At 40.9% G+C, this 12,913-nt stretch overlaps 1 protein-coding gene across 1 annotated transcript in view; it reads left to right on the plus strand.

The window, feature by feature from the left end:
- Window positions 1–12,913, plus strand: part of LAMA4 (laminin subunit alpha 4) — a 106,097-nt gene that overhangs the window by 21,327 nt on the left and 71,857 nt on the right. Inside the window, exon 2 of the mRNA XM_063329764.1 lies at window positions 2,389–2,490. Coding sequence (XP_063185834.1) covers window positions 2,389–2,490 — 102 coding nt within the window. The remainder of the gene's footprint in view (window positions 1–2,388; window positions 2,491–12,913) is intronic.

The following is a 12,913-nucleotide window of genomic DNA, read 5'->3' on the forward strand; positions in this document are numbered from 1 at the left end:
AAGTAAAAAATTATTCTGCTTAGACCTGCAAAACCAAGAAAGTCTTTGGGCAGACACTAATGGACCATCTAGGACCACCCACTAGCTGAGGGGCACCAGAGAATATAACATGCCTTAGATCTATATGAGCGGAGAGAAATATTGCCAAGACAGACACTGGGATAAGAATCTGTTTTCAATTTAGAAACTAACTGTCTCCCTTCCACAGTGTGTGGCGTAATCATTCAGCTGAAATCCTTAGTCTGGTGGGAGCCAGTCCTACAGCTCTGTGTTATGACTAAACAACTGAAAGAAAAAAGCATTACAAATAGACAGTATTTCTGCTGTCCCAAAGTGGCTGTGGTATGAAGGCTTTTACTCCTAGGAGCTATTATCTAAGAAAGTGTTTCCAAAGCAAACTAGATAAAATATTCTGTGTAAGAATGGTAAAGGCAACTGAGTTTTCCATTTATGTTCATCTCAGCTTCTCAGAGCTCTCTGGGATAAGACTGGATTAATGATTCATTTGTAAACCTCATTTTTAAATCTTGTTGTGAGTCATCTCGTAAGATACATTATTTTCTAAACAAGCAGCTCATCTGGCTGGATAGAAATACCTACCCACCCTCGAGAATGGAAGCTAAAACGCAGATGAATCTCAGGGATGCTGGCTCTTGCTACCCAGTGCTCCACAGCTGTATCTACAGCACCGTGCAGATGTACGGGTTCAGGTCCCAGAAGCAATACGGCCATAGCACTGTGCTATGTGTTAATTAGCCACTGCCACCTTCACAGATAGTTAGCAATACTACTCATAGGCTAGTTTTTGCAGCTACTGGAGGTATCACTGCTCACAGTGGGCATGAGAAGCAATGGTTAGGCCAGTGCAGAAAATAAACCATCCTTTATTTCAGGGCAACCCAGGAAAATGAGTAAGAGGGAGATACAAAGGAAATCTAATCCTAATTAGATCAGTACAATATAATAAGAAGCCTCATACCTCATACAAATGCAAGCTATGCAAGATCATACCCTTCTGATTCACTTGAACCTCCCAATTTTCCCACTTTTTGCAGAAGTGACCTCAAGAGACACAGAATACAAAAAGTGCTGCAGAGGCAGCCACAAAAAGTATTCCAAGAGAGCCTGGCATATGTCAGTCTCTGACAGACACCTCAGGGATAGCGTTTGTAAATGCTAGCAGAAACAGGGTGTGGTAAATAATTTCTGGACATCTAAATGACATGCTAGGGCCTTCACATCGGCTCTGCAACAACATTGCAAGAGTTAGGCAAGGGTGAGAGATTTAGGATCCAAAAATTCATGAGTCTGCATGGATCTAACACCATACATGTGACACGGGGAGGCTGCACGGGGTGAGCAGGTGCTGCCTGAGTAATAGAAGTTACTCCTGAGGTCAACCTGTGCGTGGCTCACCAGCTTTGCAAACTGAGATAGAAGTTCCCCAGTGGAGAACAAGAATTGACACCATGACAATAAATATATAATATATCAATATCAAGTGAAAGCTATCCTCTTCCTTTTTATTTTCCAGTCTTAATGGCTTTGTTTGTGTTTCTGATTCCTCATATTATTGCTCTAATTAGTATTTGAAAGAAGGTGATATGGATATTTACAATCTTCTGTTTTGTTTTGGTAAGTTATCAAAAGTACTAAATTATATACACCTGGCACAGCCTCACATTTTAGAAATAACAAGAAAATTGTACCTTTCATGCAATCTCCCCCCATTTATTTATTATGTCACATGAAGAATGACTGAAGAACTGTTGTATCTCCCAGGGACAGCTTGCTTCCTGGAATGACAACAGATTATTGCTGGCACATCTCACCAGCCCCACAGCCAGAGGGACAGCCCTGCTTTGGTAGCTTCTCACAGCAGCCAGCCACCTTCCATCTTTGTAGATACGCATCTGTCTCCTCTAGGCTCTTCATCCGAAGCTCAACAGACCTTTGATGTAAAGTAAACTTTCTAAAGCTTTTCTTATTTTAAGTAAAAGCTATTCCTTTCCTATAAATACACCCTTCTTTACCGAATAAGGATCATCATTTCTAGTTAACTCATCCTCTAGTACAAAATGCAGTAAGAATCTGCCGGCTCCTCACCCGCCGGCAGGCACCCACTGCTGGCCAGGGGCAGGACACAGGCAGGAATGCTGAGACTGCTTAGATACTGTAAGGCCAAAAAAAAAAGCAGCACCAGGGCAGGGAGTGAAAGAACAGACTCGAGTTCAGCAGCGTGTGTGTGGTCTGCTACGGTGGGGTCGTGCAGCGCGCTCTGGGGAGACCTGACGGTTGTAATTCTTGCATTCCCCTGCCTCTCAGCCAAACCTAACTCTCTGAATACGTATGCATTGGAAATACTTTATTTTTATTTTTTCATTGCAGGAATGCCAAGAAGGATTTTACCGTACCAGCTCAGGAAAATGCTCTCCTTGCAACTGTAATGGCAATGCAAACAGATGCCTTGATGGATCTGGAATCTGTGTGGTAAGGAATTCCTGTCTTCTCTGCTGGTCCCTCACTGAATAACAGTACCATTTTCATTCTTTTTAACGATAACATGAACCCTTTTACCTTCTTTCACTCTTGCATGAGGCTTCACATTGAAGGAGATATTTCCCAAGCAAGAAACTACAGGCTGTGGTTTGACTCTTCTATTAACACCAACGCTCAATTTCAATACACAGCAAAAGCAGTGTCTGTACCACAGGAGCTTTTTGCTGAAGGGCAATCTTAAGTAGGGCCAAGATCAATACATTAATAAGATTATCCTGGCCAGATTTCATTCTCACTTACTTAAATTATCTCTGTAGATTCAAAACACTTCCTGCATGCAGTATTTGTGAGAGTCAGTATGCTGGGGAAAATTTTTAGACCATCAGAAATGTGGAAAGAGTTTTGTATGCCCCTGGAGAAAAATGTATAAATTCAAACACATTTCATTCTCCCCTTTATGAATACAGTGCTGTATATCATATAAACAATTTACAATGGTGAGTGACCCCTGTGAGTGTATATACATGTGTTATCCATAGTAATTCCGCTGCATGGCAGCCTCCTGCTGTGAAGGAACAACACTAGGAGGTTGAAATAATACACCAAGGGAAGAGCCTGTTGAACTCCGAGGTAGTATTACAATTTCCCATATGTTTGGTCGCACTCAGTATCAGCTCATAGAGAAAGCTGTGAGTTAGTATTAGTAGTTGGTCACTTGTACCTCCAGATCAAAAATCAGTCCAGTAAAACTTACCCCAATTACAAGTGGGCAATCAAAGCAGTAATACACTAAAAAAAAGGGATGGAAGTCAATAGTGCAATGTATCTGAACCACATAGCACAAGCTAGGCACTAGTCTACCCTTTACAGGCTTGTAAAGCACGAGTAGAGACCAAGCTCCTTGCTCTGCCATGTGTTACTTTTGACAAGTCATAAACCTTTGCCCTCAGTTTGTCTCCTCATAAAATGGCCTGATAATATTCACATACTTTGCATCGTTGCAGCCTCTATCAAGTTTTCAGTTATACAAATACGTAAAGCCATGCTCCATGGCATATTTCCTGCCATTTTTATTCCTGTGGGAGGAAGACAGTGCAGCTGACAATTATCATGGCTTGGCCGTAGCAGTGTGCTTAGGATTGGCTACTGTCTGCAGAACACATATTGGCTTAGTGTTTTAATATTAAATTTTTAAAAGTGGTTTTACACTGCCAGGCATTCTGTCCTGGTTTGAGTGGCCAATCTAGCCCAAACCATGACACATTCCCAGCTATTCTCTTTTACATGGCTTTTGCTCATGGGATGATTATCCCCTTAGTGACAGGTGACTATGATGACAAGAGGGAACTTCCTATGGAAGACTTGAGAACAAGGGAGTGAGCTCGACAAATGTCTGCTTCTGATGACTCTGGTAGCCAGAGAGTTTCTGGAGTAGCATATATGATGTAGGGAAGTGATTAGATCCTCAGTTTACAAACACAACAGAAGACTTGTTTCCTATCTGCTACAAAAATAAGGCTGATGTCAAGGGTTGAGGAAAAAAAAAAAACAAAGAAAAACAAAGTTACCGTATCAGCAGGAAATAATCTGAAAGTATATGTGCATTCCTGACTGGCGTTTCTCCGGGATACTAAACTCTCAGAATTCATCAGGTAGTAAAGAACAAAACTAAGAGCTGAACTCCAGTTTACTGCTTGAGTTCAAATAAGCCATTTGATGGCTTATCTGAATGATTTAATAAGCCATTAAGCTCAGGCCATTTACTTCTGAATAAAGAGGAACAGTGAAAAGGCTTAAGTGAAATAAGAGCGGAAGGGAGAGGGGAAGAATACGGTACAAGGAAAGAGCAGAATGAAAAGGGGCTTTGAAGGTTTGATAGCATAAAACAGAACTAGATATGCCCATGGGGACTGCAATAAGAGGACTTCCCTGAGGATTTGGAAATTTCCAGGGAAGATCAGAAGACTGATGGAATTGGTAAACTGCAAAATGTGACTGAGAAAGCCTGGTAGAAGAAAAGCTTAGAGAAGGAAAGATGTAACTTGAATTACAGCAGGAAGAAGCATGTTAGATGAATGAAAGCAAGTAATTTGTGAAAAGGAGACTTGATGGTTGATAATGTGATTTGTATTAGAATCAGTGGACAAAGCAGCCCTCCCTAAGGACCAATCTGGAGAGGTCAGGAATGGATTTGGCCAAAGCCTGCTGCAGGCTGAGGCTGGGGCAAATACTCCGATATAATACTTGAATAATTCTTACACCACCACACCTGACAGTAAAACATAATAGGACTTTCTGCATTCAGTTACCTTTTAATAGGCTGTTAAAAAAAATATAAAATAAGAGATTCTGTATTTATCCCATATTATTATACTTGTCATCCTCCGTTTCTATCAGTATAAACCTGCTATCTCCCTGCTTCTGAGATGCAAGAGTGTTCTAACATTTTATCACTTATGGAGTCTCCAGTGGCACCACATAGCATAGATGTGACCGAATGTCCTTAGCAGAAGATCTTTAGAAAAGCTGATGTTGCCCAAAGCAAAAAGTTTCTATGTCCACAGGTTTATACACACAATAGAATGATTTAAACATGAAAAAAACCCACTTTTTTAAAGCTAACTCTGCTAACAACGACAGAAGACAACATGAAAGTAATAATAACACTGAGTTCAGTTGGTAGATAATTATTTTTTGCAGTTGAAGTAATAACTAAGCTATAACAACTCAATAAATGAACACGGCAGTATGAAAATGAAAAAAGTACTCTACGTCAAAAGGGATGAAATATAAGGGTCAGACTCCATACGCTGCTCTAAGACCATCATATTATGCAAATCCTCCAAATCAATTTGGCGAATGTAGTTCCCACAGCATACAAATTAATGAAATTTTCTTTGGCCTCTGCCCCGAATTTGAAATCAAATAAAATTAAACCCCTATTAACGATACCTTAGGGTAAAGTACTCACATCTTTAATTTCTGCTGACATAAGTATCTATCTTAGGGTTCTGTTTCAAACCTTCTCTCAGCTTACTCAGAGTGTAAATCAAATCCACAAATCTTTAAAAGCTTATTGAATGACACTATCAATGAATCAACTATCTCATTAAGTAACCAGACAGAATAAATTATTGCAGACAGAGCCTTTCTTGCAGAGATGCCCACATAAAACTGGTGTAGAAATCAATTATATTGTCCTGTGATTAAAACTGAAGAGCCACTCAGTCCATTTTTTCAGTATAGAAAATCACCCAAGTGTTAGAAGTAGAGCAACCAGCACGGTGTAAACTCCATTTATGATATAATACAATATAGATGTCAAATAATGCTTCATTTCAAAGACATTATCTGGTGATGCATACCAGGCTAGGAGAGGAAGATAAACCAATTCTTTGTACTGATTTTAGACTTTGGACTTTTAATGTAACTTTCTCAATCCTAGCTAAAAGAAGAAAAGGAAGTCACTTGTAGGACCCTCTAGCTTTTCATTTTGGAAACATGCATATATGTGATGTTACCTGGGTGAAATTGTAACAGCTGGAAGAGGCAGTCTGCAGACAGAGTGATATGCATTTCTCCTGCATAAATCCCATCAGGTTTTACTGCTAATAAGACATGGAAATATGAAGGGAATGTTTTGCCTCCTTTACCATCCCCAGACCCTACACAACGGCGACGCACAGCTGAGCCATTCCTTTACAGCACCTCCATTAAGGGTTCAACATTTGAAAATTCAGACATGGGAGTGGGCTTCAAATGACTCGATAGCTGAGTAGAACATCAGAGCAGCTGTGATGGTCAGCTCTGAAATGACTGGTATATGGGGGTGAACCAGCTTGTCTAAAGCAATGAGCTCTGATGCCATATGCAAGTAGTATAATGGTCAGGGCTTTACCATACTGAAAAATATGACTGCATACACTAGGGAAGGAAGTTGGTTGAGGTGACTGCAACGTACTATCGTAATGACTACACAACACAATAAAATGGATTGGAACGTTGAAAGGATTTAAAGGTTACAAAGCTGGATATCCAGGCAAAACATTTGTTGGACTGAGTTATCGGTGTCCTTCTTGATGTTTCTACTGTTAATAGAGGCTAAGTCTTCATAAATACATGAAAACACATAGAGTAGAAGAAGCAAGTCTGGAGAGAGCACCATAGCAGAAGGTGAAGGGTAAATTTGTTGGTGTCTATCTAAAAATCGCTAAGTGTTTTGTTATCAACTCAGTCCCATATTTTTGATCAGTATGTATATAAGGCATCCAAAGATTACTTGAAAATAAATAAATAAATGAATAAATCCTTTTTGGAACAAGACCAAAGGATCATAATGGTGGAGAGGATAAATTTGCTGATATCCTTTCCAGCCTTTTATGGAATTTTTTACAATGGAGAGTATTGTCATGTAAGTGATTTGTGTTTAAGCGTTTGGGTTTACAGCTGAGTGGAAAGGTTGGAACGGATTTGGCAGTTCTGCCCGAGAGGATAATATGTTCCGCGTGATTGCCAAGGCAGGTCTGGAGAATCGCCAGTGGATCTACAACCATCCATCAAGCACGAGTGAAAAGCAGCAGGGAGCTAGCAAAACTCTCCAGCTTATTAGGTACTTCTGGCTTCACAAAAATCCTTGCAGCCTACAGCTCACTGTTTCTTTCCATAAAGATGAACTACAACTATCTATAGTGACCTTGGTGATACATGTTTGCAAAGCCAACCAGAGCTACAACAGTCTGGGGCTGAAATGCAGCCCTTCTCCAGGGTTTTGGTATGCAGTAGTTGTCAAAAGCATTACTGTTAATAGTGTCAGTGCCTCAGCTGTAGATATTTCTCTCCCTTTTAGCTATGTTTTAACTTAGTAGTTGTTGTCCTAACTGTTCTACTATCGAAAACTTGCAACAGTGACCCCAACACGCAACCACTTTGTTTCCACTCCCTGTGCAGCCGGTAGAAGAGGCACGTAGGAAGTAAGGCCAAGACTGCAAGGAAGGGCTGCCTTTGCTCTCACATCTGCTCAGCTGCATTTCCCACAGTAACCTAAGACAAGTGATGGACTTAGAAAGTAGAGGGCCAGGTGGTTCTGGCAAGACATCAACTCCCACTTCACTCATTCATACAGGACAAGCTCTAAAACAAAAACTTTGACATAGAGGGCGTATGTTCACACAAACTGGATCAGAAACTGAGTTTTGTTGCTATTCTCATTATTTTAGGTTGACAGTTGTCTTTATTTTAGTACAAGTTGCACAATACTTAGTGTTTCTTTTTAGTGCCTCATCTTCCATAAGGAATTCTGAAAACTAATACTGCATCTCACCCACAGTGGCTGGAGAGACAAGGCTTGACATCATAAACCTTAAAGAAGAAAAAGTTAAAACATGTAAATCTCCTGGCTTTCAAGTCATTATGGTGAAGTACTTTTTTTTACTACTAGTATTTTCAGACAGCAATAAGTTCTGGCATGCTGGCATGGGCAATACTACACAGTTCTATAACCTCAGATAGGACGACATCTCCCAGATTTGAGGAAGTCTGAAACTACATCCAGATATTATACCTCAGGTCAATCTCTACTGGCCCAGCAATAAATACAGACAGACTACACAGCAACATAATGTAAACCACTTGCATCTCTTTACCTATATAATTTATCTATTCTTGTGCAATCTTTCTTCATTAACAACCGATACAAGACTATCTCTCAGAAGAACAATAAATAAGGGGGAAAAAACCCAGTTCCTGCTATATTGTAAGAAAGACTGGTTTCAGCTGCAAAGGAATACTTAGAATTCTTGACCAGGGCCTGAGGACACTTCCAGATTTCATAGACAATATTTCAGAGCCTAGGATTTGGGGTTTTTTTTTGTTGTACTAACTTCACTAGAAGCAGGTCTGGGTATTAATTTTTTTTCTCTGGAGAATCCCCATACTGCCACTGCCCAGCATTAGGTGCCTAGTGCAGGTGCTCTGCACCACTCTGTAGCATGTCCTGTCTTTCTCCTTTTAACTCCAGAGGGCAGACAGAAAACTGGTTTGCTATCTTAGTTTCCTAAGGAGGAGGTCCAGTCTACCTAAACTGCACTTAGCCATCCAGTGAAATAATCTCTCTAAAATAACTGCCCAAATGGCACATTTAATGAAGCGGGTGCCTTTGAAGACCATTAGAAGGAGCTCTTCTCTCTTAAATTCAGGTTCCAAAATAAAGGTGGGACAGATTCCCATCTCTTAGATTTTCAGTTTTATTAATTTACAGAAAAACATGTTTGTCTTTTTGGTGGGAAACTACTACCATTGTCTGAAGACAATCAACAAATTTGTCATTATTTCTGCACAAGCATATTTACTGAGTAGTATTGCATCACACGAAGTGCTCTATGGTCTCAGAGTAGCGGTTCCAGCTTTACTTTCCAAACAGATGAGTGCAGGAGCTCAGTGCTGACAAGCATTTCCAAGCATCCCCTGATAGCATCTTTTCATGAGCTTTTCAGGTGTGTAAAGTATAGATAGTTACAGTAAGGGCCAGGTAGAAATGCTCACCCTGATTGATGGTACTTAGTGAGAGCAGAGTAGTAGGACCAGCTAAAGCTAACGTAAGAAACTACACTCCAGCCACTCTCTTGTGTGACCAGCTCCTGCTGGTGTACAAACGGATGAATGATTATATGCTGTATCCTCACATAGAAGCTTTTAGAAGCCAGGCTGCTATTACTTTAGATTACTTCCTCTGAAGCTGAAGTGTCCACGAAGAAGGCACATCTCTGCTTTGCCTTGACTTTTGCTTTATGAAAGTAAAGGCTGTAATAACATGGGCATATGGAAATAATTTAGCTTTATTTCCACTTACTGTCATTGAAAACATAGTTTACCAAAAGTACAGTATTATAACACCTAGTTGCAATACTTTTAACTGCATGGTTGTATCTGTTTTTTGTGACCTTTACCATGTCTCACTCTGTTCTGTAAAAAGACAGGCAGCAATTTTCTGCGAGCTTCAGTGTTTTATGTCCTAAGATACATATCAGAGTATTTTCTGAAGATTTTTATTTCAGTCTTCCTTGTTTTTCAAAGGAAAATGAAACAAAAACTGTACACTGGATTTCTTTATTGAAAAAGTAGACACCAATATCAGCAAATGTTTCCGCAATTTTGTGAGTACATTTGAACAAACCACTGAGACAGGGAAGGCTGTGAACAATCACGTCCGATTTATGACATGAACTGTAAATGATACCTTTCATTCTAAAGTATGTATGAATACCAGGACCAAGAGTAGCCCTTGGAACTCCTACAGCAAAGCACTTCTTTAAAATCCAATTTCAAAAAAATTGCCATAAATGGAATTCCATTTTTCCCCTCATCATTACTTCTCCATCAGAAGTGATCCATTCAGAAACAAAACACTTTTCTCAAACTACCAAAGCAGTGCCTCCCAGCGCTGAGAATCACCCATGAGCTGCAGGGAGGGTGTCCTCCCTGCTGTCAGAGATGTCTCATAGCCTTATTGCAGTCAGCAGTTTTGTTGAAGACGCAAGATAATGGAACATAAAATATAAGGGCACTTTTTTTATCACTGTAAAAATATGATTCTAAATACCCACAGGACTTTTGACTTGCGAAATACATAATCACTAACCAGAGAAAACTACAGAAGTGCCTCAAGCTCTCAGCTAACAGGGTCTTTGGGGTAAAAGGGCCTTTTAGCACTTCTCTTCAGTTTAGAAGATGAAAAACACTGCAGATTTAAGGAGCAACATCAGCTCCCCTGCTGCCCTGCTCTCTTCATCACAATAGTATCTGAGCTTTGGAAACCAATAATGGATTTATTCTGATAACGACCATGTGCTGTTTGGAGAGATGAGGACAGGAGAGGTGAAGAGAGTTGCTCAGAGCACAGATGAAGAGTGTGATGAAGGCTACAGCTGCATGCAGCCCACCTGAGGTCTCCGCCAGTGCTTCAGATACAGCATTGCTCTTTCTCTTTGAGCACTCAGTCCCACGCTCTCATCTCTCTCTTGTGGTACATTAAAATCACTTTTTCTTTGAATAATGACAAATGCAAACTATTTTTAAAACTGTGTTAGCCTTCCAGTGCCTTCTGGCTCACACCGTGTGCCTCGCAGTTAGTGCACTCTTGCAAAAGAGGAGTGCAAGATCTGGACATCTCCCCAGCAGCTGCCTGACACTCTGCCCTCGTTTGCTCTCAGCTTCTCTGCTCTCACCAAGTTTCATTCCTCTTCCTCCTCCTCCTCCTAGTCAAGCTTTCTGTATTTTAGAGGCTTTTAGTTAAAATTATATTCTGGTTTTCTGTATACTAAATACTCTCTTTACAGCAAATACTACTATGAAAAACCACCTTTAGCTCTAGGACTATTGGTGTTTAACATATCTAAAGATCGATGGGAAAAGAAATTGACTTTTTTCCTTTCCTTATCATATTTTACCTGCGGTAGAGTTCTTTGGCCAAATCACAGCTTTGCAGAAATAAGTAATTGCTGTGCAGTAGGTTCTGTATGACTATAGAAAATGCAGCAACATAAGCAAAGAATCAAAAGAGAGAATCAAAACCAATCTGAACTAAATTAATGAGTCCTAACTGGAGGCTTTAATGGGATTCAAATGAGGAATATTGGCTAAAAAAACTTCAGATGTGCTTTCACAAGCATGAGTGGCCTTTACTGAAATTATACTTTTCAATGCAGATTGATGATATCTGGACACAGACTTGGGGGCAGGGGGGGAGGGGGGGAGAAAAAAAAATCTATGTTGCCAGGACAAAATTCTGCCACTAAATCAAAATTACAAAACTTGGATTCAAAACACATTTAGCAATGCCTATGCAAGTGAAACTTGACTATTTGTTTTCATTAAACGTCTTCTCTAATCACATTTCTCTCTCTTCATACTCTCTTCTTCAAAGTACACGCCATGGTTGGAGTAGAAAATGAGTTTCAGATCTTTAGGGATTGTCTCAGATGAAAAATTAGTAAACTGAACTCACCCACCCCCAGGCTGGTGCTGCTGAAGAAGCTCTGACTGCAAAGAGGTCAAGGCGCCCCTTGCCCTGGGTGGGGGGAGCTCCCTCCTGCTGCGAGTGCTCCTGAAATCCCACACCCAGCTTCCCTGTTATTCCAGGGACTGCCAGCTGCTGACAGCACAGCAACTTCTGTGATGGGATTAAATGACGACTGGAGAATAAACTGGGGCACCGCGGTCATTTCCTCGCACCTGCGCCAACTCCGAGCTTAGCACACGAGGCTCCCTGCAGGGCCCGACCAAAGGTCTCTGCAGCCCATATTAGGTCTCCAGCAGTGGCATGGGAGATGATGTCTGGGGAGGGCACCCAACCTGGCCCACTTCTGAAGTCTCTGCTCCATACCCCACCAACATCCATTTCCTGAATCCTTTCCGAATCCACTTATGAATCTGTGGCCCATTCATTTCTCTAGGAAACCCTTTTTTGCCTCGGCAAACAGAAGTTTCTCACCTTCTGTGTAGAGAAGTACATTTTCAAGTCAGTGCCCCCCAGCTCTTGTATTGCAGGATTCAGGTGAACGGTTGTCTTGCATTCAGCTTACTTACCAACTTTGTAATTTCACGTAACCCAAACACGTCCTCCTGTCAGCTTTCCATTCGTAAAAGAAACTTTCTTCAGCTGCCCTGAAAACTTAGCTGGCTTTTTTGAAAGTCCAGATATGTTATGTCCTTCATACACTAACTTATTTGCACCATTATACAGCAGGTTAGTTTACTGACTCAGATGATGCTTAGTCATGTACTCAGAGATCATCTTCTTTATTATAGACACTGTCATCTTACCAGGGATGGAAATCATATCCATCAGTCTGCAGTTTTCATGATCCACTGTTTGTAGGTCAGAAGAGGAAAGAATCAAGCACGCTAACCCAAAACCACAGCAAATATGCACTGACAGAGTAGTTCTCCACATATTTCTGCCACAGAGCTGACTCCTTGCTGCCTCAAGCCCTGCATAGCTGTTTGCATCTGTACTGTATGGGTACAAAGTGGTGTAAATGGAGAGTTCTGATTCAGGGACATTGTAAAATTCATTGAATAGTTGCAAGAAAGAAAAGCACTTCTGCACTCTTCCTACTCTTTTAAACTAACTCGGTGAGACAGATAGAATTTGGAGGGTTGTGGTTTTTTGATGACAACTTGTTGGTATTTGATGAAGTGGAAAGGGGGATGGGATTCTGCCGGAGTCCTGCAGTGTGCAGGAGCACTGTTCATGCACTCTGCACCAGTCACCCACCGCCTTGCCACGTGCCACGGGGAAAGCCCACATAACCTGTGGGATCTAAGTGCGTCCATTTGTAAACCAAAAGATGTAACTTAAGCTTACTTAAGCTTGCAGGACTTACAAATTCTATTTAGAATTGTTTACAGCAAACAG

Source organism: Chroicocephalus ridibundus, chromosome 3 (genome assembly GCF_963924245.1).
Source record: "Chroicocephalus ridibundus chromosome 3, bChrRid1.1, whole genome shotgun sequence".
NCBI lineage: Eukaryota > Metazoa > Chordata > Aves > Charadriiformes > Laridae > Chroicocephalus > Chroicocephalus ridibundus.